The sequence below is a fragment of the Balaenoptera borealis genome, assembly GCF_965194805.1.
Source record: "Balaenoptera borealis genome assembly, chromosome: 14".
Classification (NCBI taxonomy): Eukaryota; Metazoa; Chordata; class Mammalia; order Artiodactyla; family Balaenopteridae; genus Balaenoptera; species Balaenoptera borealis.
In genome coordinates, this window is record NC_138875.1 from 77,293,105 (window position 1) to 77,319,475 (window position 26,371).

General features: G+C 48.7%; 1 protein-coding gene across 2 annotated transcripts in view; it reads right to left on the reverse strand.

Annotated features, from left to right (window-relative positions):
• The window catches only part of RBM19 (RNA binding motif protein 19), a 124,755-nt gene extending 116,541 nt beyond the window's left edge, over positions 1-8,214 (reverse strand). Inside the window, exons 1-7 of one of the 2 annotated variants that reach the window (XM_082355713.1) lie at positions 8,051-8,213; positions 5,701-5,883; positions 5,197-5,322; positions 4,976-5,014; positions 4,503-4,695; positions 3,087-3,295; positions 1,382-1,462 (exon numbers count right to left, since the gene is read on the reverse strand). In XM_082355713.1, coding sequence (XP_082211839.1) covers positions 1,382-1,462; positions 3,087-3,295; positions 4,503-4,695; positions 4,976-5,014; positions 5,197-5,322; positions 5,701-5,883; positions 8,051-8,086 — 867 coding nt within the window. In that variant the 5' untranslated portion in view covers positions 8,087-8,213. Of the gene's footprint in view, positions 1-1,381; positions 1,463-3,086; positions 3,296-4,502; positions 4,696-4,975; positions 5,015-5,196; positions 5,323-5,700; positions 5,884-8,050 lie in introns of both variants that reach the window. The other variant, XM_082355714.1, reaches the window with a different exon arrangement.
• Positions 8,215-26,371: the final 18,157 nt, after the last annotated feature.

The window sequence follows — 26,371 nt, forward strand, 5'->3', positions numbered from 1 at the left end:
AATCCCTATGTCTCAACTGAGGAGGTTGGTGAGTGTAACACAGTGTGTCCAGAGTAAAGAATAGCACGCAATGTGAAAAATGATGCTGTAGCAGAATATTCAATATTCAAAGATATTTATGACAATGTGATGAGGGAGGAAAAGAGTTTCAAAATAGTTCCTACTGTAGGATTGCTTTTTAAAAAGAAAAGACACAGGACTTCCCTGGTGGTGCAGTGATTAAGAATCTGCCTGCCAACGTAGGGGACACAGGTCAAGCCCTGGTCTGGGAAGATCCCACATGCCACGGAGCAACTAAGCCTGTGCGCCACAACTACTGAGCCTGCACCCTAGGGCCCGCGAGCCACGACTACTGAGCCTGCGTGCCACAACTACAGAAGTCCACGCGCCTAAAGCCCGTGCTCCACAACAAGAGAAGCCACCTCAAGGAGAAGCCCGCGCACCACAACGAAGAGTAGCCCCCACTCGCTGCAACTAGAGAAAGCCCACGCGCAGCAACGAAGACCCAATGCAACCAAAAATAAATTAATTAATTAAAAAAAAAAAGAAAAAGAAAAACACAGGTCAACGTTTCTATACAAAGAAAAAGATGTCTAAGAAGATATACTCAGAATTTACTAGTGGTTGTCAGTGTATGGGATATAGACGTGGGGGACTGAGGGGAGCTTGCTCCGGTTTGCCTGGGACAGTCTTTACTCCTATAGTAATCAGACCTGTAGGTAATTAGCTGTGCAGCCTGGTACCCCGTCTGGTTAGCACTTCCCTCTCAACACAGTTTGGTCGGCAATTTATAGAGTGATAGATAATTTTTACTTCTTGTTATTTAGCTACATTAAAAAACATTTCCTATGCTGAACTTCTACTACTTTCATGAGGAGGGAAATTGACAAAGTGTTCTCTCCTGTGTAGACCCAGAGTCAGCAGACTACAGTACGCAGGCCAAACGTGGCCCACTGCCTGCTTCTGTAAATAAAGTTTTATTGGCACCCGGCCAGGCCTATTTGGCCACCTCTCGCCTCGGGCTGCCTCTGTGCTACGACAGCAGGGTTGAGTAGTCGTAACAGAGACCATACTGATCACAAAGCCTTGAGTATTTACTAGCTGGTCCTTTTTAAATTTTTTAGCAGAAAAAGTTTACCCACCCCTAGCATAGATGACTGGTGAGTGAGACCACTCCTTCTCGGTCTCAATATAGCCAGCCCTGTTTCCTGACCCTGACGATGCCCAAGATCCTCAGTATCAGTCTCTCTGGCCCCCAGTCCCCTCCAGCTGAAGTCCCCAACTGATCCTGAAGCTCCCGTGTGGCAGAGCCTCCTGGGACCCTCGCCCTTGTCTCCCGCTCCCCGGGGGCTCCTCACCCCGTCCCGTTACTGGCGTGTACCTCTGTGACGTTGAACGGGGCTCCCCGCAGCTTCACGGTGTGGGTGATGGTGGGTTCCTTCTGGCTGGCTGGTTTCTCGGTCTGAGTGACGGCAAAGAACAGAAACGGCCACGGTGAGCTCCCTGGTGCAGCCGCAGGAGGTGCCAACCCAGGCGTCGCAGTGAACGCTCCAAGGCCCCTGGCGCCAGGGCCAGCTGGCAATGCCGGAAGCATCGTGCCTGCCACGGACGTGGAGTCTGGCCAGAGCCTGCGGTAGGAGGTGCCAAGCCTCCATGTGCCCCTGAGATGAGGGCCGGAACCATAGGCCGGCTCGCTGGGGGCCTGCTCGCAGAAGGAGCAGACCTCCTGGGAAGGAGCCCTGAGGTACGGTGACACGTGCTACCACTTATTTAGGGCTTATTCTGTGCCAGATGTTGTACAAAGCACTTTGCAGACACAGCTGTCCTCTCGAATCTTTGAAACGATCTTACAGGGTTTGGGATGTCTTCTGTAGTTTTAGAATCGAAACAGCTCTGAAAAACCTAATCTTTTGGTTAATTCGTTTGGTAACAAAACCTGCCCTGACTTGGACTCATTTGCCGGCAAAGCCCGCTCTGAGCTGTTACGTCACAATTTAGGGTTTACGTCTATCCCAAGTAGATGAGCAATCATTTCTAGCTTCACTGCAGAAATAGTCATGTGCTTTTACGGGGTGCTGCCCTGTATAAGTTATGGGGTATCGCCCTGAAATCTGGAACTTGTGATTTCCAGTGCGCACCCAGGTGCAGGGGTTTTGGAAACTGGACACAGAGACCCGTGCTCTGCTGCACATCACCTTAGATGAAGATCAGAGGCCCGAAGAGAAGCACCTCACCCCATCCCATGGCTACTCCACATCAGCGCTGCGATTTGAACCCACGGCTCCCTGACTCAGCCACACTCGACTACCTCTTTAGAATATACATCTCTAGGAGAAAAGGACAGGAGGTGGCAATTAGAAGGGAAAGAGAATGAACGGAGGGAGAGGGGGAAGGAGAAAGAGGAGGAGGGAGATGAAGGAATGAAGACCCAAAGGATGTGTGAAGCTTCCCTAAGCAGAGAGGACCCCCGGGTGGAAGACGGGGCGGCCATCCCCAGAGGAAGCACCCATGTTTATGATCTAGACTCCAGAGCCCAGCAGACCTGGGTCTAGGTGCTGACCCCACCACTTCCCAGCCAAAACCTTGAGCAAGTCACTTCCTTTCTCTGGGCCTCAGTTTCCTCACCTGTAAAAGGGGACAAGAATCCCCATCCCCCAAGATTCCTGTGAGATTCAATGATAAATGACACGCCAGGTACTGAACCTCACATGTAGTAAATGCTCAATTAATATCATGCATTATTGTTGATTATGGGCTCACACCTGTCTACCTTGCTAGTAACTACACAGTACAATATGCTTGGGATACTTTTTCAGCTCATTTACACCCCCCTCTCCCCCAAGTCAAGAGGGGCGGGCAGCCTCTGCGTTAGCAGAGGAAAATAAATTCAGAGAGGGAACATGCTTGCCCAGGGTCACACAGCAAGCAAGCAGCAGTACCGAGACCTGAAGGTAGGTCTCTGGGCCACTGAGCTGTCTTTCCCCGACGTTACAGGCCCCGACATAGGGGCTGCAGGGAACATGGGTGAGGGCCAAGCCGACCTCCTCCCTCCCCAGGCTCCCAAGCTCACCCCGATCCACACGCACCTCGGCTCGGGCCGCCTCCCGGTCCTGCTGGGCGGGGGTGGTGCAGGAACCCTCTTCCTCGGCCTCGCTCCCCTCCTCGCAGTTCACGGCTTCGTCTTCACTCTCCCCTGAGGATGGCGACTCGGCCTCCACCACCTTGGATTTCAGGTAATCCATGTCCGACAGCTCCTTCCGTACGGCTGCCTTGGGTTCGAGGCCGCTGTCCTCCTCTGGAAAAACGGAGAGGTTGGGAGCCGGTGACGGGTGTGAGCAAACGAGAGGGCTGGAGGGCAGACAGCATGGGGGTGTGACCGGTGGGTGGCACGTGAGGTGCCAAGCCTGAGGTGACCAGGGGCCCCGTGCCAAGCAGCCAGTCCCCAGTAGGTCCTTGAATAAATACCGTCAAATGGGGAGAAACTGATGGAGTTTTGACAGTTTCCGTGCTACACACTGAGAACTTCGGGGTTCCCTCACCAGCCTCGCCAACTGCGAGGCTGCGTGACTTTTTTGAGCCTACAGAGAGGACTCTCACTCCTTGATCAAAACACACCAGGGGCTCCCAGATGCTCTCAGGGTGAAACCCAAACTCCTCGTCGGGCCCGGTGAGCTCACTGGCCTCTCCGCCAGCTCCCACTGCTGCAGCCACCCTGAGCCATGTGGAAGCCCCCCTCCAAGTTCCTGTTTTTCCTTCCCTCTGCGCCTTTGCCATGCTGTTCCCTCTGCCTGGAACCCCTTCTCTCCCTCCATCCCTTCTGAGTCCCACCAACTCCCAGTGAGTCCTTCGGACCCCAGCTTTGCACAGAGACTTTACCAGCCATAAAACTCACGTTAAATTCACTCCCTCACCTTTTAACCAAAGTCGATTCCCGCCCCACGACCACGGCACTCACCATTCTGAGCTACAATCGTTCACAGGTCCATACGACCCCCCCATGACACCGTGACCCCCTTCTGAGGACAGAGATTCACTCCCTCACCTCCTTTGCTCAAGGGCCACCTCCTCGGAGGCCTTCCCCAGTGACGCTCCTGTCCCCCTTTCCTACTTTCCTCCCTTTCCTGCTTTCTCCCTGCAGCACTCGCGCTCATATCATATACTAAATAGGAGACCCATGTCTTTATTGTTTCTCTCCCCCACCAGGGCGACACCTCCACGGGGGCAGGCTTCCCTGTCTTTTGCTCACTCCTATATCCCCAATGCCTGAAGCAGCGCCTGGCATACAGTTGGTGCTCAATCAATATTTGAGTGAGTCATCAACTGACTGAATAAGGAACCAGGATCGGTCAAAGCCGACGTATCCGCACGCGGGATAATCACTGCTCCACGGGGCAGCGTCTGACTCGCTGTCTCCTGGGCCCGGCACGGAGGGGCCTCAGGTCACGTGCGCACAGGCCCGGGCGCTGCAGGGCGCGCACTCGGGCGGGGGGGCACACCCTTACCTTCCGGGGCCTCCCCGGCTCCCTCCTCCTCGCTCTCCTGCCCTGAGTCGGAGTCGAAGTTCAGGTAGTCGTTGGCCAAGTTGTTCTTCACTTTCGAGGGCTCAACGTCCAGGACATCGTTTGCCCAGGTGGCCGCCTGTGCCCGCTTCTGGTGAACCGACAGGAACTCCTGGAACTCGTTATCTTCCCTCAGCTGCGGGCGCCGGCCGGCAGGGAAGCGGGAAGAAGGCAGACAGGCAGAGAAGGCTCAGGCAGGGCTCACCCTTGCTAACTCTTCGGAGGGTAAGCGCATCTTCCGAGGCCACTTCCCCCAGTCTCTAGAGGACCCCTGGGGCCAGCTGGGTCAGTCCCAGGGAGGGCGGCGTGGACTCTTCATCAGACAGAAAGACGAAGGAGCCACAGCCACGGCAAGGCGCTGCCTGCCGGGCCCGCCCTCGCTGCCCGCCCTCCGCTCGTCACCAGGACAGACTCACCTTCTCCAGTTCACCCGCTACCTTTTTCTTCTTGTCATCCTAAAAACAGAAGGCACAGGTGGTGAGGGTCACGATGAAAGGAGATGGAAACGCACTGCCCTGGGAGGGCTGCTTTCGGGAACCATCCGAGAGGGAGTCTCAGGTCCCTCCCCCTCCCCTGCCTTCCCGGGGTGACCACCCTGCTGACACCCGGATGCGGCCAGGAGTGACCATCCATGCACCTTCTTAGTTTCTGGGGAGATGGAGTCTTTGTCTTTTGGAGGTGGCTTGGACTGGCTTAGTTTCTGGGCATGCTTGCTCCAGGCTCGGGGCTTTGTCGGGTCCCCAAACGACTTGCAGAACTCCACCTGCGAGGGACAGAGAGGGGGATGATGACAGCTGCCACCACGCCCGGCACAGGCCATTCAGCCACTGACTGGGCGAGTGGATGAATAATGTAGACCAGTGCCGCTCACCCTGGGACCGGCAGCATCCCCATCACCTGTAAGCCTGCGAGACCTGCAAATCCTTGCATCCCCTCCCCCAGCATACGGAATCAGAAGCTCTGGGGAAACTGTTTCCGCAAACGCTGCAGGGGATTCACAAGCATGGGAGCTTGAGAACAGTGAGGAAGACCAAAGATGTCACGGTCCGGAAGGGGACAGGCTTTGGACTTGAGCGTGGAGAGAAAGAGCCAGTGGGTCACTGTTGACAGGCAGGAGAGGGCGAGATTCACACCCACTCACCGTGATCCGGGACATGTCGATAAAACTCTTGTTGAAATGGTTCAGCGCTGTTTGGGCCTCTTCCTCGGACTTGAAGCCGATGAAGCCGAACTTGCGGAACTTGCCGTCTTTGGTGAACTTGAGGCTGCAGTCTGTCAGCGTGCCGAAGGCAGTGAACAGCTGCCGGAAACGCTCCTCCTTCATCTAGGATGGAAAGGGGACGATGGTGGGGGGTGGGGGGAGCCGGGGAACCCTCAGAGCCAAGGGGACAAAAAGGGCTGGGAACCTGAGGCCCTGGGATTCCCCGGAGGTGACCTTAGAAGGGGTGGTGACAGAGCATGCTTTGCAGGTGGACCCGGTTCCAGCTCTGGCTCCAACACTTACTCGCTGTGTGACCTTGAGCAAGGCCCTTCCCCACTTCATTGATGAGGAAATCAAGACTCAGAATGACTGCACTGAAATCTTCCTATCCTGTGGGCTGCTAGGAGGCTAAGGAGACCTATCGTACAAGCAGCCCAGCATCATGGCTGCGGCATAGTAGACACCTAATAAATGCCTGTCACAATGATGTGTGAACTAAGGAAATGGTAAACTACACAGTGCCTGCTAATTGTGGTAGAAAGGAGTATCCATCTTTACGGCTTGCTTTTAGGACTCCTCATAAGCATGGCTCTATGTCCCTATACTGAGCTCTCACTTTCATTTCTTGGCTTATTTACCCAATGACTATCTGCTGACTCCCACTATGAAAGATAAGAAACCTACATCATCTATTCCTCCCTTCCAGTCTCTGTTATTTATTGGTTTTTTTTAAACTTTTTATTTCATATTGGAGTATAGCCGATTAACAATGTTGTGATAGTCTCAGGTGCACAGCAAAACGACTCAGCCATACATATGCATGTATCCATTCTCCCCCAAACTCCCCTCCCATCCAGGCTGCCACATAACACTAAGCAGAGTTCCCGGGGCTATACGGTAGGTCCTTGTTGGTCATCCGTTTTAAATATAGCAGTGTGTACATGTCAACCCTAAACTCCCTAACTATCCCTTCCCTCCACCCTGTTATTTATTGTTTTTAATTCTTCCATCATTTATCCTAAATAGTACACTTAAAAAATATCTATCATTGATCCATTCATCAGCTTTAGATAGCGTCTCTTGATGCCTCACTCTGATGGATGAGGATTTTAGCATGGCTACCCTTCCTTTCCCTCTCAACTACCATCTCATTTTGCTTCTCAGTATGGCTGTGTCTCTTACCATTGCATGTCTTGTTTGATGAATGAAAGAGTTAATAACAGTAGTAGTAGTAGCTAACGCTTTGAGAGCTTACTATGTAATTACATTAAGGGTTTTGAGATGAGGAACTTGTCAAGAGATGCAAACCGTAAAGATGGTTACTCCTGGAGAGAGATGGAGGATAGGATGGAACAAAACACTGTGCTTTTCGTTTTATACTGAATTTTAAAAATCGTATGATAGGTGCCCCCCCATCCGCCGGGGGGGGGGAAAGGTAAAGTTAAAAAAACCACAACAGTGAAACAGAAATGGTTTTATGTTCTCACTCTTTCTAAGGAGTACACAAGATCTCTTATGCCATCCAAACGGCACATTTTGTATTTTGGGAATGAGTTTACTGGCCACACCAGTCGTGTAGGGGCCTCTCTATCCAAGAAAAGTCATAGTGAAATAGATACGGATGATCCACTTGGGCACAACGCACTAACCGTCTGACACCACACATTCAACTATTTCTTCACTCATTTATTCAGCATGTATTTACTGGATACCTACCACGTGCCAGGTTCTGTGCGGACTCTAGGCGGAGACAAGTATGACTGGGTCACCCCTCCCCACTTACTCGATAAGTGGTTTAAAGCCCTGCACACTCACTCAGTTTTCTTAGACTATTTATTCCTACTTTCCCTAAAGGCGGAAGTGGGAACTGGAACGCAGGTCTTCAGTCTATTGCTCCCCACTTTCCTCCCAGACAGTGTCCCGAGTGGGAGAGGGATACAGGCGCAGTGTCTGACCCAGTCACGAGTCAACCCAAAACAGCGACTGACAAGAGGGCTGTGGGAGCAAGGCATTCGACACAGCGTGGGGGCTGGCACGTCCCGGGGAAGGAGGTGTCCGGCTGGGATCACGTACTATCGGGCCGGCTGTGAAACCCCGAGCAGGCACTGTCCCTCTCTCCCAAATGTCAACTGGGAATGTGCCGAGAAGCCTGCCCCTTTCGGGCTCTGAATCCTCCGGGAATCCTGCCCGAGATCGAAAGCCCCTCAGTTCTCCTCAGGCACCTCCCTCCCAACCTCCAGGTCCTAGCTGGTCCCAATTTCAGATTCTCAAGTCCAGGCTCTGTACTCACCCCAGCTGGGAGGTTCTTCACGATCAGTCGCGACATGGCGCACGGTCCCACTGTTTTGATTCCAGCACGAATGGCCTGCGACTACCACCACCACCAAATTTCACGCTACCGCTCTGGGCGCCGCCATCTTTCGCAAGCCGGAACCGAGTCACGTGCTCCAGGCGTAGCCCGCCCCCTCCGGAAGTAGGCGCGGCCAAAGAGAGCAACCCAAGGAAGTTACACCCTCCAAGGGGTGGGCCTGAGCGCTTGCATTCTGCGCAGGCGCAGGCTGTTCGGCGGCGCCTGGAGAGACCAACGTAGTGGCCAGGCCGCCAGGGGGCGCTGGTCCCTAACATTGGCGGGGGACTGCCCGTAGGCAGAACAGCATTTTAGCTCTGCTTAGGCTCGGAAATCGTTTTAGCCACTTCCTGTACTTAAACGGGATCCTGGCCCAAGATAGTTAAGATGCATATCAAAGGAATAATTTCAATGAGCCTAGGCTCTTGCATCTTTCCATACTAAAAGTGCTAAAATCATTAACTCGAGGTGTCTGTTTTTGTGATTAGCAGTAATCTTTTGATATTCAACTACATTTTTTTTTCTCCCCAAGCGGAAAAAGTCATATATCCTGTCATCTCCCTTACCTCTTTGGAACGGTCCCTCAGAGCTATCTGAGAAGCTGTATCCTCCTGGGCTGAAGTCCTCAGTAAGTCTGCCGAATAAAACACAATTCTCAATTTTTAGATTGTGCATTTTTTTTTTCAGTCGACATAGGATTATGGGGTGTATTGGTTCCCTACCACTTACTACAAGTTTCCAGAGACTTAGTGGCTTAAAACAACAGAAATGTATTCTCTCACAGTTCTGGAGGCCAGAAATCCAAAATCAAAGTGTCAGCAGGGCTGAGCTGCCCCCGGAGTCTCTGAGGGAGGACCCTTCCTTAGTCTCATAGCTTCTGGTGGCTCCAGGGGAACCTTGGCTTTGTGGCTGCATCACGCCAATCTCTGCTTCCGTCTTCATGTGGTCTTCTCTCCTCTGGTGTCTGAATCAATCTATCTCCCTCTCTGTTCTCTCATTAGGACACCTGCTATTGGGTGTAGGGCCCATCTTAAATCCAGGATGGTCTCATCTCAAGATCCCTAACTTGATGTCTCTAAAGACCCTTTTCCAAGTAAGGTCATGTTCACAGTTTCCGGGGGAAGGATGTTGGCGTGCCTCTTCAACCTATTACTTGAGGATTTACTTGCTTGGTAGTAGGTTACTCTGAAGGTCAGACTTCGCCCTGTCCACATCTTACGTAGACTGTCTATTCAAAGAAAACACACACACCCATGTAAAAATGTACCCTCAAGCCTAGAGTAGGTGACAAGGGGTCACTGTGTTTCCAAGTCATTCATTTATTCAACAGCTATTTATTGATATGTATGAAAGTGCTCTTTAATTAAATGACAATTAGGGGGTTGTTTTCTGCACACCGCAACCCTGGTCAGAACAGGCCGGAGCAAGCTTTACGAGGCAGCGCTGAGATCTTAGCCTTTTATGAGAGGGCAAGTGTGGGTTGCCCAGCCAGGCCTGGTTTCACGTACTTTTCTTTTTATTATTTTCAGGAACTGCCTTTATTAAAATGTGCAACTAAACGTAGCCTTCCCTAAAGAAATTCACAAATCAGAAGGCCTTTCAAAGGTATTAAAAGAAAATGGAATGCTCTCGGCTAATCGCACGACCCAGCTCTGGGCCTAGAAAATATGGTCCCCACATGTCAGGGAAAGGAAGAACCATTCCTGGGCTGTATATCCCTGGGCTTTTAATAAACAGCTAGGTTGTAACATTATTATTAGCCTTCCTGCTTTCCTGCCTTCCCGTTTTGTCTCCGGCCTCCTTTTCTCTCCCATCAAATATTATCCAGGGGCACCTGGCCCCCACCAGGCTGGGCTCTCTGATTAGACACGGGGATTTAAAAAATAAAAAAAAAAAGCAGGTAAATCTAAAATCTAAACTAGCTCCAATCAATCACGGCTGCCTTCACAAATGTACTCAGGCAATTAGAAGTCTGTCTAGGCTCTGTAGTAATTAGTGTCCCACCAGGGAAAGGCCAGCCGTGGGGAGAGATCTTGGAAAGGTTGGAGGATGGAGAGAGGAGAGAAAGTTGGACCCTTGATTTCCTCCACATGAGGCATCTAATTATGAAAAAATGTCAGACAAACTCCAATAGGGTAGGAGGGGAGACATCTTACAAAAATCCCTGACCGGAACTCTTCAAAATTGTGGAGGTCATCCAAAACCAGAGACGTCTGGGAAATTGCCACAGCCAGGAGCAGCCTCAGGACACAGGAGGACCCAGTGGAATGTGGGATCCCAGATGAGATTCTGGAAAAGAAAAAGGACATCAGGGGAAAACTGAGGAAATCCAAACAAAGCACGGACTTCCATTAGTAATAACATATCAATATGGGTTCGTTCCTTGTGACAAACGTACCAGAGCAATGTTCACAGTAGGAGAAACTGGCTGCAGGGTGAGTGGGAACTCGAGTATCCTCACAACTTTTCTGTACATTGAAAGAGATTCTAAAATAAAGAGTTTATTAACTATCTCTTTAAAGAGACATTTTGAAGATTAAAAGAGAAGGATGAAGGAGGTCAGTATTTATAGAGGTGGAATAATTGCCAAGGCATATTATAAAAGGGCAAAAAGCACGGTGCACAAGGATATTACCTTTGGTGTAGAACAGATAGGCGCGGGGGTCTCTCTGCACGCCTGCTTCTGTACGCTGGGCAGCAAACCATGCCCTGGGCCGGATGTGGCCTGTCGCCGTTTTTGTCATGGCCTCATAGCTGAGAAGGGTTTGCACATTTTTAAGTGGTTGAAAAAAATATCAAAAGAAGAATCACGTTGCATGACTCGTGAAAATGATATGAAATTCTCATTTCCCTGTCCATCAATAAAATTTTATTGGAACCAAGTCACACGTGTTCACTTATGTCTTGTCTGTGGCTGCTTTTGGAGACAGCAGAGGTGAGTCATTGCGACCAAGGCCATATGCCTGCAAAACCGAATCTATTGACTGCCTGGCTCTTTATAGAAAATGTTTGCTGATCCCGTACATGGCTATCTCTGGGAGAATAGATGAGAAATTGGTAACAGTGATTTCCTCTAGGAAGGCAAACAGGATGGCTGGGGGAAGGGGTGAGTGTTTGATCTATTTTTTAAAAAATCTAATTCATTTACCAAATGCAGAAGCTGGGCTCTTTGGGGCGCATGGGTTGGGGGCTTGAGACATTTTAAGTAGAAAAGGTAACGCCACAAAGCATTTTAGGCATCACTTATTTGACTGTTTAGAAGGGCTTTCCAAAGGTAGTGCTCTGGTCATGGTGGGTCGGCATGCTATCAGGGAAGGCTTCCTGGAGGTGGTGAGCCTTGAAAGCTGGCAATTGACGTGTTTGGAGGGTTATGTGGAGAAGGGGCTTAAGGCAATGATGTGATTAAGTTGGGGAGGAAGAGTTGGGACTCCACATTTTGTCCCTGATCCACGTGGCAACAGTGTTGTAAACTAGCTATTACCCACGTTTGTTTGTTGAGAGGAGTAAAGGGAAGTGTAAATGTCACAGCTCAGAAGTTACACAGCCACGATTCCAATCCAGCTCTGATGGAGCGAGTGCTAGGATGACCTCGGTTATTCCCTCCCTTTCTCCACATCCTCGGCGTGGAGCCTCAGAGTTCTTCCCATTGGGAGAGAGCCCGTTTCCCGGGACCCGCTGGGAGAGTGGTACTAAGCAACAGAATGAGGCAGAAGCAGCGGGACCACATCTGAGCCTTGACGACGTGGGGCCCGTGTGCTGCCACGCTCTCTGGGAGCCCCACGCACCCTGAGGACAAGGCCAGGTCAACCTGCAGGAAGAGAGACACATGGCCTGGTCACTCCACTGCCCCCGGTGACAGCTACCCGATTACCAAAGAGGATCTGGTTTGAAAAGACAGTTCATTTCTTGACTTCAGCCTCAAGGTCCTACGAGGTCCATCTGCTGACCTCTGCTCCCCTTCCACTCAGCTCTGGCCATACCAGCCACTTCTGCTTCTCAGATGTGCAAACCTTGTTCTCACCTGCCATGGGTTGAATTGTGTCCCCCCCCCCCCAAAGATATATTGAAGTCCTTGCAACCTGTAAATGTGACCTTATTTGGAAATGAGGTCTTTGTAGATGTAATTAAGTGAAGGATCTGGAGATGAGGTCATTTGAGGTCATTTTAGATTTAGGGTGGGCCCTCATTCCAATGGCCGGTGTCCTTACAAGGAGCCCACGTGGAAACACAGACACACAGGGAGAGTTCTGCATGGTGACAGAGGCAGAGCCTGGGTCATACAGCCACAAGATGAGAATTGCCAGCAACCATCAGAGTAGAAGAGGCCAGGAATAGATTCTCCCTCAGAGCCTTCAGCAGGAGCATGACCTGCCCACACCTTGATTTCAGACTTGTAGAGTCTCCAGAACCGTGAGAGGATACATTTCTGTTGTTCTAAGCCACCCAGATCATGGTGATTTGTTACAGCAGCCCTCGGAGACAGACACATCACCCCAGGGCCTTTGCATATCCTGGCCTCCCCCTTCAACTCTTCATCTGCCCAAGTCCAGCTCATCCCAGGGGCCTCAGCTTAAATGCCCCATCCTCAGAGAGGACACCACAGTCTACGTTAGGGCCACACTGATTTGGCCTCTGAAACCACCCTCCACCTCCCTCAGCCATTTGTCATCCCATAGATATTTGCTTGTCCACATTTTTGATGCCTGTTGCCCCCAGACGGAAGCCTCACTGGGCAGGGGCTGCCTCTGCCTCTGCTCGCTCGGGTGGGTGATGTGAAGGGCCGCCCAGCTCCCCTTCCATGAATTCAGGATGGTTTGTAGGACTCCTCCTCAGCGGCAGGAGGCTGCCTCACCCCGTCCTGCGTGGTCCTGGTCCAGTGACTGATTGATGTGTGTGGGGGGAGCGGTTATAGAGGCCCAGCCTCCTTGTCCAACTAGGGGCAACCCTGAAGTCTCAGCCTATCTTCAGAATTCTCTGGAAGGTCAGCCAAAGCCTCTTGTGACACCGCAGCACAGCCTGACTTCTCCTTCTGCGCACTCCTGCTTCCTTCCCTTCTCAGGTGCTCCCTGTTCCCAAGATCAGTGCTCTTGTTAATGTCCATCGTGTCCTCCCCCCACTCCCATCCCTTTCCTGCTTTTCCTTATTGGGTAAGAGGCTTCTTTACTCAATGGGTCTTCGTGCCGCCCATTTAGACAGCCTGTCTGCAGTTCTAGAGACTGGCCAGCAGATAGCGCCAGAGGATCATGTATAAACACGTTCAGAGCAGCGGAAACAAGGGGAAAATCCTTGTGAACCTGAATCCACAGAGCGGGAGGTTTCAAGGACACTGTCCACTGGGCGGCAGGACCCCCAGACATACGGGCCTAACCTGGTCACAATGGATGCGGCTTATTCCTGATTTCACCCCATTAGGGAGACAGAACCCTGCATCCTTGCCAGCAGAACCCTGCTCAACGGGGCACCTGGTTAGAGTTTGTCAGTAAATATTTCTGGATAAACAAGTGGATTTGAACCCAGAGGAAGTGCAAGAAAGCTGTCTAACTGCAGACAGCAAGAGGGAGAGTTCTGTCTGGGAAGGAAGGCAAGGACACTGCTGGTCCGGGTAGCAAGCAGGGAAAAGGCCATGGAGGTCTTGAAGATAGTTTGATGTAGGGACCATCTACAGAGTCATGGGCAGGGTTAGGAGATGCCAAGGATCAAAGGCACGGATCTGCGACAGGCTGAGAAATGGCCCCCCACGAGATAGCCACGCCCTAATCCCTGCAAACTGAGAATACTACCTTATGTGGCAAAAAGAAAAGAAAGAAAGAAAGAAAAAGAACAGGGGAAAAAAAGTGTCTTTGCAGATGTGATTATTTTGAGATTTCTGTACCTAGAAGAGGGAGGCAGACGGAGATTTGAGTCCCACAGAGAAGACGAGCGATGCGAGATGGGGAAGAGGGAGATTTCAAGGCGCAGCCTTGAAGATGGGAGCGATGCAGCCACAAGCCAGAGAATGTTGGCAGACACGCGAGGCTGGAGGAGGGAAGGGGCGGAGTCTCCCCAGAGCCTCCAGAGGCAGCTTGGCCGCACTGACACCTCAGTGTCTGCCCAGTGAACCGGATGTCGGACTTCCGGCCTCCAGAACTGAGAGAATAAGTGCGTACTGTTTTAAACCCTCAAGTTTGTGCTGATCTGTTACAGCAGTCACAAGAGACTAATACAGAGACATTGCTACCCCAGGACTGAAGAGGTAGAGGGAGGGAGGGGGGCGACCGGGGGCTACTTAGAGAGGAGCTATGGGCACAGCGAGACTCAACCACTGTCTCAAGACACGGTCCAGGCTGGGCGTGGGCGGGATCGAACTGCCTTTTCTCCCGCCTCCGATTGCCTGATGGTGCCTCCCATTGGCTGAGCCCGACAGGCGGGTGAAGGATGGATAAGGGTGGGGCCTGGGGGTCAATGGACCATAACGAGCGCGCCAGGTCTGTGCTCGCAGCGAAGATCTCCCATTCCCAGGACAGCCCCATATTTTGGTGGATTTTCCTTTCTTTCACAGGACAACGTATATACCTCACACTGCGATGCTTCTGGAACACTTTCTTGAAGTTATCTTTAATGATTAACTTATCATTTCTGATTTGGTTAAAATAAAAAAGAATATAATAATCAGTATCGGTGATGGCGTTGGGAAATGGACATTCTGTAATATTCTGAAAAACGTTGCGCGAAATTGTTACATTTTGGGGGGAACATGATTTGAAAACCACATAGGAGACTTTTTCACAACAGTTGCATTTCTTGGAGTTTATTTTAGGAAGTTATTTAACCCATGCATGAAAGCTTTGAGTATGTGTTGTACACAATAGTGAAAAATCAAAGCTCTAGAAATGTCCAACCATCAAGAACTGTTTAATACTTTAAGAAGAAATTTTAAAACTCTGGTTAGACTACACAGTGAAATTCACCAAACTCCTGAAAGGAATGCCATGAAGAGATGTTTGACACATATTAATTGGAGGAAGAGAGCAGTATTCCAAACATTATGTACAGTGTAATTCCATTTTGGTTTCAAGACGGTGCAGTACACTTTTATTTTTACTGTAACAAGTGTCTTGATGATGACTTCACAAATGTATCCATTTTTTTTATGAGGGGACCACTTGTGTAAAAATATATCAAATGCACACATTTATGCTTCTCTATGCATAGACTACTTCTGGGAAGATACCTAAGAAACTGGCAACGGCGACATTTATAACAGAGGGCATCCACACTCCCTCGGCACTGACATCCCAACAGCTCGCTTCTGCAGCCCTGTGTCTCCCCTCGGAGGGCTTTCTACAAGTGCAGGCCCTACACAACCTTGCACCAGGCAGGCTCTTGCGATCATTCTCACCTGCTGAAGTGGGTGGATAAATGTCCCAGATTCCCTGGCCCTCGGTGAGAGGGGACATCTCTGAGGTGTGATCTATGTAGTCTCCCAGACACTTCCAGCCGGGCTGAGCCACCACTGTCCACAGCAGCACCAGGACCACGTCGGGACTCATGACTCCTCTGGGCCCTGGACACATTTGGAGGACTTCTTCCCCCATTCGTAAAATTATATATATAAGTGCGTGTGTGTTTGTGTGTATATATACATGTGTCGCTATATATGTGTGTATACATGTATGTATATGTCCTGTGCATAATAAAAGGTACATATATTTTGTGCATGTATGTATAACTATGTTATACATACATTATGTATCTATATATATAAATATAAGTTCACATATATTCATAGATACATATAGCAATATTTTATATATACACATAAGTATAACACATGCTATATAACATATATGTGTATATACTACATAACATATATATGTTATACATATAGGATGTGTAACATTATAGTCATATAACTATTGCAGTAGTCATATACCCATTTTATGACTGCGTTGATATAAAGATAAATATAATCCAGGCTGGATTCACTACTTTATGTTCATTATTATTATCTTCATTTTTTTCTCCTGATTTTAAAAGAAATTAACCCTAAATGATCCCATGACTCATCACACCATCTGTTCTCATGGGATTGCCTTAATGCAGTGCCCTCCCCAGCTCTGTGAGTTCTTTGTTATTATTGTTATTGTTATTATTATCATCGTTTTGTGATAGGAATCGGCTCAGAGATGTGGGAACGATGCCTGTGGTCACACAGCATCACATGACACTACTACTGCACATCATGAAGATAATAGTCATGTTTATTGAGTATAATGTGCTGAGGACTGTTCGCAGTGCTTTAAGGTGATGCCTTGGTTCATTTTCATATTAACCTTCCCTATTAGGGAGGTACTATTGTGATTTCCACTTTATGGATGAAAAGGGAAAGTGACTTGCCTGAGGTCACACAGCTAGACAGTGGTGGTACCATCTGGCACTTGATCCTGTGCTTTTAATTACAATGTTGTACTGCCTTTCTCACAAGCAGAGGCAAAGTATTTCCCCATTCAAATACTTGTTGAGTTCCTAGCTCATCCCAAGTGCTTTCCATGTGCGATCTTACTTATTGCTGTGCAAACTACTGGCTTCAAGAACTATCACTATGCCCATTTTACACATGAAGAAAGTGATGCCTAGAGAGGTAGAGTGACTTTCCCACAGTCATGCAGCTGGAAAGTGGCAGAGCCGAATGTGAACCGGAGACCCTCTGACTTTGGAGCTTGGGCTTTTGCTTTTGATTCTGTCTACAAGGACAGCACACTGGGGCAGGGCTTGGGAAATTAAGTGCCAAGCCCAGAGGGCATGAGAGAGGCAAGTCCAGCCTCCTTTCCAGACTCTGTCTGCCCCTGGGACCCAGCCTCACTCACACAGCTGCCAGGGATCAAAGTCCTCTCCGAGATGTATTTGCTGCGAGTTCTAAACAAACGGGTGTTAGCATGTAGCTAAGAGAAACACTGGGAGGACACAGTGTATGAAAGCCGACTGGCCTTTCAAGTCCTGGTGATTGATCAGCTCCCTCTTTGGTCTCATGCTCTCAGGGGCCAGGATGCAGGGGTGGGCAGACTCCAGCTCTGGAGCATCGAGGCAGAGCGGTGGGCTACCAAGCTGGTACCGTCACACTTTCTCCAGCCTCTAGAAAACTCCCCTTTCAGCCGACAAGCCCATAAAACCAACACTCACAAAATAATAATGAAAAACTACCATTTACTGAAGGATTACGCTAATCACGCTAAGCACTTTAAATGCATTTAAGCCAAATCACAAGGCCCATCAATCTTTATTGACCCATTTTACAGACGAGGCTAAGAGCACACAGCTATTAACCAGTGAGGCTGGATTCCACTTAGCACTCAGCGAATATTGATCGAGCAAGATTGCGGGACACAGTTCCTTTCCTCCAGTTGTTCACATTCTTCAGGGGGTGACAGAAAGAGAAAGAGACCCTGTGATCCAGCATGGTGAGTATTAAGACAGGGCTAGGCAGAGAGGCTGCTCAGTATGGGTAGACCAGTTGTTTATACTAGAAATACTCCCTTCTGATTGAGTCAAAGTCAGTTTCGATGGGTTTTTATCCCAGGCTTGCTGTTTAGACTTTTTTTTTTTTAATTTTAATTTTTTATGAAGTATTGTTGATTTAAAATGTTTCAGGTGTACGGCAAAGTGATTCAGTTATACATATATATATCTATTCTTTTTCAGACTCTTTTCCATTACAGATTATCACAAGATATATTGAATATAGTTCCCTGTGCTACACAGCAGGTCCTTGTGGTTTATCTATTTTATAGTGTATATCTGTTAATCCCAAATTCCAAAATTATCTCTCCCCTCCCCTTTCCCCTTTGGTAACCATAAGTTTGTTTTCTATGTTCGTGAGTCTATTTCAGTTTGATAAAGAAGTTCATTTGTATCATTTTTTTAGATTACACATATAAGTGATATCATGATATTTGTCTTTATCTGACTTACTTCACTTCATATGATAATCTCTAGGTCCATCCATGTTGCTGCAAATGGCATTATTTCGTTCTTTTTTATGGCTGAGTAGTATCCCATTTTGTGTGTGTGTGTGTGTGTGTGTGTGTGTGTGTGTGTGTGTGTATATATATATATATATATATATATATATATATATATATATATCACATCTTCTTTATCCATTCCTCTGTTGATGGACATTTAGGGTGCTTCCATGTTTTGGCTATTGTAAATAGTGCTGCAATGAACACTGGGGTGCATGCAGAGTTTTCTCCAGATATATAAGCAGGAGTGGGATTGCTGGGTCATATGGTAATTCTATTTTTAGTTTTTTGAAGAACCTCCATACTGTTTTCCATAGTGGTTGGACCAATTTACATTCCTACCAACAGTGGAGGAGGGTTCCCTCTTCTCCATACTCTCTCCAGCATTTGTTATTTGTAGACTGGTGATGGCCATTCTGACCAGCTGGTTAGATATTTCGAATATCACTCACTCTTGGTGTTTTCTATGAATGCTTGGAGGGCCCAGAGGAGGCCCTTACCTCTCCAAGCTGCTCGGTGAAGATAAACCTTGAGGGAGGGTGAACAACCCATGTGTGCAGAGCAGAGGTGTGGAAGGAGGAGGCATTCGAGGGCCTGAGATGCTTGGTGTGCTTGAAAGATTGCACTGGACACATAGATGCAGGTCCAGAGTGGACCTTGACCTTGCTAGGGCGTTTGGACATTCACCAAAGAGCTCTGGGTTACCCCATCAAAATTTGGGGCAGGGGAGTGGTATGGTAGAGCTCATTTCAACCCCCTTGACCGTGTACGGTTCCCAGCACCATGTGAAGTCAGCTTCTTGCGCCAGGACGTGGTTCTTGGGTTCCAAACTATACAGCAGTGACTTCTCTACCACTACTCGTGTCTTAGGAAAAATTTGGGGACTGAAGGCAGATACAGCACCTAGTGAGGAATCACAATTAGGGTGTGTGCTTCAGCTTGCCCTTCTATTGCCAAGGCTCAGGATTCCTGTGATGTTTGGGCCTTGATCAGGGGAAAGAAAAATGAAGTGGCTGGGTTTTCCTAAACATATTTGAATGGAAAAACATGTGTCCTGGAGAATCTATGAGATAATTCCCTTAAAGGGCTCTGCACACACACTGACATACAGTCAGTGCTCAATAAAGGGAGCCATGATTCTCATCAACATTGGGTAGTTCTCAGCCGTCTGCCCAGTGAGGTCACCATCCATCCCCCCCATCAGGGCTGGAGTCGGGGCTGAGACCTTCGTTTAAAGCTTGTAGCATCAATAGAACAGGATTCAAATCATGTACTTTTTATTCCCCATAGAATGATTTCTCTCTGCTTACATGAAACTTGCATTTTATTTCTTTATGTACCTGGAAGAAGAGGCATCCTGGTGGCTCTGAGGCCAGGCTTAGAGGACAGTGTGGAACTCTGATCGGGGCTGGGGTGACTGCAATTTAGTGCAGGCATTAAGAGCACAGGTTCTGTGCTTATATATTGATATTTCAAATCCTGACTCTACCACTGCCTATAGTATGTGCTGGTAAATGTTCCATAATGGTTCTCTGGAAAAAACAAAATCCTGACATGTAGCATTTGCCAGTTATCATGGTGTAAATACTTCTATTGTGGCTGATTTCTACCCATGTCACTGAATGTGGAGTTGGGAAGAGATACACAGTAACGCCCCACTGTATAAAATTTCTACCAGCCAGAAGTAACCACAAGAACAAAGATAATGGCAAAATGTCGTAAGACAATTAGGAAGGGATGAGTTTGGAGTAATTGCCTTTGTTTGGAACATAGTTTATTTAATTGTAAGTTTCTAGAATTTAATTTTGAATGATGGCCGTGTTTAACAACTCACAAAAGTTCCTAAAAATTGAACAATCAGCTCTCAAGAGTGGGTGTGGCCAGCTCCAGCACACCTCTGTCACTGGCCCTTCAGTGTGTTACTTTCTGCAGCTGGTAAAACCAGGATGATACCACTGATGACAGTAGTTGTGAGGGTTAGAGAAAATGTATGCACAGGGCGTGGCACAGAACAGACACTTAAAAATGGGAGCTGTCATTATCTGAGGTTCAGTTAGAGTTTGTGGCCTTGGGGTTTCTGAGGATGGGGGCACAGCTTTTCTAGCACAGCATATGTTTCCATTTCTCCCATGGGAAACAGAAACTGGAACAAGGCAGGGAGATGGGTTTGCCACTGCCAGTCAGATGACAGGTGCTGGGGGCTCCTTGTGTACTTCAGCTCAATTTTTCCAGCCTTATATCTTGTCTATCTATCTATGTATCTATCTATCTATCTATCATCTATCTACCTATCATTTATATAGTTATATCATCTTCTAGAAAATTGATATCCAAGTATCTACACCATTTTATATTTTGCCTAAATTTCAAAATTCTTATTACAAAAATAGCATATACTAAGTCTGCAAAATAGAGATAAGCCAGTTCTGGCCAGCAAACATTTACTAAACTTAGGTACTATTATTTGAGAACATGCCCATACGTTTTGTTGAATTGATGAAAGAAGATGAAAAGTAAATGTTTTCTCTCAGCCCAGATACGACTACTGTAGGTTTTCTGGTGTATGCGCCTCTACTCTGTTCCCATAACTGTATTAAAAACAAACAAACACACACACAAAAAAATCCAAAACCAAAACTCCCACGATTATCTCGTACATGCTGTTTCATGCTCTGCTTTTTATTTAATTAATTGTAAACATAAAATTCAGCTCTTGACGACCTGCAAGAAAAGATGGAGTCAATGGGGCGAATCATGTAACTGCAGGGAATTATTGTCATTATAAAAGCTACTGGCAACCTCTACATTAATCTCTGAGATTTTGCCTCTGATCTCCTTTTGAGGTTCGGGCCCCTGAAGCTTCTGCGTCTTCAAAGTTAAGCTTGTTGCATATCTGCCCCCGCATCAGCTGCTCTGCGCAGCGCCGGTGGACCCCGGTCCTTCTGAGACCTGCACCGACAGGACCAGCACCCCTGCCGGGAGGGGCGGGGGGGGGCGGGGGGGGGGCGGGGGGGTCCCCCATCGCCCCGCCGAGCCCCGCCCCCAGGGCTGCCCTGCTCAATCGGTCACGTGTGCGTCCCTTCCACCCTCCCGCCTCTACCCTACGTGCGTCTATAATCTTGTGCTCTGGGGAGGGTCCGGGCAGCAGCTGCCTTTGATCAGCCCAACATCTGGGAGACTCGGCACTTCAAGAACGCTGACTGGTGATCAAAGATGGGAACGCTGTGACAGCGGAGACTTGGCAAGGACCCAGCCCGGCTAAATGCACTGGTGGGGGAGGGGAAGGAAGGACAGAGGGAGTTAGGGGGCGGGAGCGAGGAGCAACCCACCCAACCGCAGGGGCTTGGCGGCGGGGGCAGTTAGGAGCATGGGCTTTGCTTCTTGACCTTGACTCGCGGTGCCTCAGTTTCCTCCTCTGCAAAATGGGGATAATAACGTGAGGACAAAATGAGTTCAAAAAAGAAAGAGCACTTAGAACAGAAGCCTGGATCCCAGTTTGAGCTCATAAATGCCAGCTGTTGTTGCCGTGCTATTAGGGCTCTTCTTATTCCTAGAGCCAGGTCTGGGAGGGAATGATAGAGTCTGCATAGTCCCCAAAGCTGTAGTGCCTACTAATTTGTAATGATCTATTTTGAGCCTCAGTTTCCCCATCAGTAAAATGGAAAACCACACAAGATGTTGGAATTCAGTAAGGATTATTGCTTTCCATTTGACTCATGGAGAAACCGAGGTCTCGAGTTGGGAAGTCATGCAACAAGAAACCAGCCCAGTGTTTCACCACCTGGGAGCTGGCCCTAATTGGAGGGTTAGGCTGCTGCTTGGGGGGCCCAATGCTGAGTCACTGGTTTTTTTGCTCAAGCCAAGAATTCTCCCATTATCTCCTACAGGCTGGGTTCAATAACATTACTACCAAGAGCAGCAGGTTATAATTTTATTTTATTTTATTTTAGGCTTTTGATTTCTTATTAAAGTATAACATACACACAGGGGAATGCACATATCACCACACTGAATTGTCCCAAACCAAACACACCCATGGAACCAGCGGCCAAATGGAGAAGCAGAACATTCCCAGCTGCCCCCTTCCCCAACTCCCGAAACTCCCTCTTGAGCCCTTCCGGTCACTACCCTCTCCGTGGAAACTGCTTAAGTTGTTTTTATGGATTGCATGCTCACCAGGAACTAAGAGGGACAGGAAATGGCCTGGCAGGCATTGGCCTCACCTAAACCTTGCAATAACACTCTGAGGCCAGCCCTGTTAAAAATCCCTATTTCACAGATGAGAAGACAGAGGCACAAAGAGCCTAACGAAATTGCCCAAGGTCACACACCGGTCAGTGAGGCTTCAAAACTTTAAGCCCTGGCTGTAGGGCTGTGAGCTCTTGCTGTTATACGGATGATGCCTCTTGGAAGTGGGTCAGTAGGGAGAGCGTTTTTAATTTTTGGGGGGAGAGGGGGTGTTAGGGAAGAAGCAAGCTTACATACAATAGTTGTGGGACGCATCGGGGCTTTTAGGAAACAGAGCCGTTCAGTGGCCCTGTGGGCTTTTATGGATGCTCCTGTGTTCCCAGTAAGCCGTGGCCAGTGGCTTGCTCTCGGGGACTGGACGCAGCCCCTGGACCTCTCTCCTCTCACCAATTTTTTCCTCCAAGAGCTTCATCAGTTCACAGAGGGGATATGCAGATGCACCAGGGAGAAGCCCACTCCCCTTTCCCTGTAGTTTTAGCCTACAGAATACCTTAGCCTGGGTCTGAAAACAGAGCCTGAGGCAAGGGTTCATGTGCAGGCATTTGACTTGGGAATTGATCCCAAGGAGCAGGAATGAGGGACAGGGAAGGAAGGAGAGCCAGTGTGGGCATGTGTTACTGATTTGGCCATGACTACAGGCAACCGGTGTGGATTCTGCAGGACCTAGGAAGCCTCATGAAATGCATCTCAGAAGCCTCCGCCCATGGCATAAAGAAGGGAAGCGTTTCTCCATCGGCTCCTATCCCGCATTGGTCAAAGTGACCTCATGACTGTTAACTGCCACCCACTTCTAGGTTGTACCTTGGTGAACCGGTCCCCACATCAGTGGCAGGGGCAAGAGGGGGGATTGAGTAGATAGAAGAGGTGCACAGAAGGTCTGAAACCCTGGATGCCACTCTTCCCAGAGTCCATGGGCTGGGGCTGGCTCATGCTCTCCATAGCCAACTGGTCAACCCCACTCGTATCAGTCCTTCCCCCTCCCATCCTCTACCCTAGTGAGCATACTCCCTCCGTACCGCCTCTGACAACACAGCGTGGTACCTGCCTGACTTTAGGACATCCTTAAACTGTGGATCCCAAATATTCTCATGTTGAAGTTCTAACCCCTAGTGCCTCAGAATATGACCTTATTTGGAAATAGGGTCATTGCAGATATAATTAGTTAAGATGAGGTCATGCTGGAGTAGTGTGGGCCCCCAATCCAACATGACTGTTTTCCTTCTACAAAGGGTAAATTTGGACACAGACATGCACGCAGGGCGAACATCACATGAAGATGAAGGCAGCGATCCAGGTGAAACAGGTACAAGCCAAGGAATGTTGAAGATTGCCAATCAACCCACCAGAAGCTAGGGGAGAGGCAAGGAACAAACGGATCCTCCCTCATAGCCTCAGAAGGGACCACCCTTGCCGACACCTTGATCTTGGACTTCCAGCCTCCAGAACTGTGAGAATAAATTTCTATTGTGTCAGCCGCCCTGTTTGTGGTACTTGGTTAAAGCAGCCTTAGCAAACTAATAAACATCCTAAAATAGAAAAATTCAGTGCTGCCAAGGAGAGGAGCTTCTCCTCAGTTGTGTTTTGGGTCATGGGCCACCCGCATCATCAAACAAAACAACAGACCCTCTCTACAAAGATCTCATGTGCACGTAGGATTTTGGAAACAACTTTGGGCAGTCCTCAAATATCCTCAAACCCATCCATGTCTTAAAAGACATTCTGGAGACATGTAACTGCTCAGAGCAGTTTCAGGCAGACATGAGGAAGCATCTCTGAGCTGATTAAGTCAAGTGGATTTGATATACAGATGTTCTTTGTATGAACAACCTTTGTTGAAACATAAATCATGAGAAGGGAGAGAAGCCCAAAACCTTTCATGATGGAAGGAGTGTGAACGGCAAGAACTGTGGGTAAGGGGTTGGCACAGATAATGCCCCTTGAGTCATGTCACAGCTTCCGGCTCCCAGGAGGGGCCCACCAATGCTGGTCCCTTTCTGCTGGCCCCCAGGAAAGGGAAACATTTAAGCAAGATCTGGCACTTGCAGACCAGAAAAAGTTACATGGAGCTGTTCATTTTAACCAGATTACCCAGATTTTCAGCAGATTTGCACCATCAGTGCTCTATCCAGATTCCCTCCCCCCTCCACCCCTGCTTTTTTATTTTTTTGCATATCTGTGCGGACATCCTCTAGCTTCCGTGAACTTTTGCTCCTCGCATCTGCACCTGGAGCTGTCTTTGGAAGTCTGCTCCCAGGCTACCGGCTGCCCTGCCTGCAAACCCAGAGGGCTGAGGTGCCAGGAGATAGACTACACCCCGGGCACCGCCCTTAGCTGATGACAAACTGGTCCAGGAGCATGAAAGCTCGGCTTCTTTGCCTCGATGAGTTGAGAGGAGCTCTGAGGTATCATTTACGCTCCCAAGCTCCCCACAGGATCAGGCTAATCTGAGGCTTCGTGGAAACCTCACCCTGGCTTGGCTTCTTCCCTGTCCCCCTTCTGCTTCCCCCCCCACCTATTGCTTCCTCCTGGAGCATTTCCTTCATATATCACATGCAGAAGACTCCTAGTGTCCATTCCTGCTTCTGCGAGTCTGACATAAGCGGGACGGTTTAGTCCGTTCAGAGGATTCCAAATATCTTCTCAAATATCCTGGACTGTCTCCTGTGGGCCTGACCCAGATTGTGCTTAAGTGATAAGAGGAGAAAGAATAACAGGAGATATTATTATAAGAAAACTTTTATTATTAGGGAAAACTTCCTTCCATTCTAAGGTGATCAAGGCAAGAGGTCTGACAATAAGCCAGAGTTTCTCCATCTGGGCACTATGAACATTTGGGCTTGGGTGATCCTTTGCGGCAGGAGGCTGTCCTGGGCGTTGGAGGATGTTGAGCTGCATCCTTGGCCTCTTCTCACTAGATGTTAGTGACCAGCTGTGACCACCAAACATTGGCAGATGCCCTCCAGTTGAGAACCACTGCATTCAACCGAGACCTGAGCGCTGAGTAAGACTTAGGTCAGTGAAAGCAGCGTCCTACGTAGAGGAAACAGCCTGTGCGAAGTCCCTGAGGTGGGAATAGCTCGGATCATTAGAAGAAGAGAAGGGAGGTTAATGTGGCTGAGAGCAGTGAGTGAGGGGGGAGATGGTCCAAGATGAAGCTGGGAAGGAGGTCAGGGGCCAGATCACGCAGGGGCTTGAGCGGCAAAGTCTTCAGATTTTTTTTTTTTTTTAAACAGATTGGCAACTTGCTTTTTTTCAAATTTTATTTATTTATTTATTTATTTATTTATTTATTTATTTATTTATTATTTATTTATTTTTGGCTGTGTTGGGTCTTCGTTTCTGTGCGAGGGCTTTCTCTAGTTGCGGCGAGCGGGGGCCACTCTTCATCGTGGTGCGCGGGCTTCTCACTATCGCGGCCTCTCTTGTTGCGGAGCACAGGCTCCAGACGCGCAGGCTCAGTAGTTGTGGCTCACGGGCCTAGTTGCTCCGTGGCATGTGGGATCTTCCCAGACCAGGGCTCGAACCCGTGTGCCCTGCATTGGCAGGCAGAGTCTCAACCACTGCGCCACCAGGGAAGCCCCAAAGACTTCAGATTTTAACTTAAAAGCAATGGGAAGCCACAGAAGTGTTTCCCCCCTAATTCGACGTATAATTATTGAATGTCTACTCCATGCCAGACACCATGTAAGTGAAAGTCAGAGGAGGGCTTTCAGAGGAAGAATCACAATGAGTGGTGAGGTCACCTCCGTATATGAAATTGTCATTCCCAGCTCCAGACTCAGGAACATCATACTGATGTTTTGAAATCAGCCACAGAAATCAGTAAATATTGCAAATCAGGACTTCACCCACCCTGTGCCCCATGAGATCGTGTTATCTGCAACCAGAAACAGTTTTACATCTTCCTTTCTAATCTGGTTGCCTTTTCTTTTCTTTTCTTCTTTTCTTTTCTTTTTCCCTCCCTCCCTCCCTTCCTTCCTTCCTTCTTTCTTTTTTGCCTAATTCCCTGGCTGCA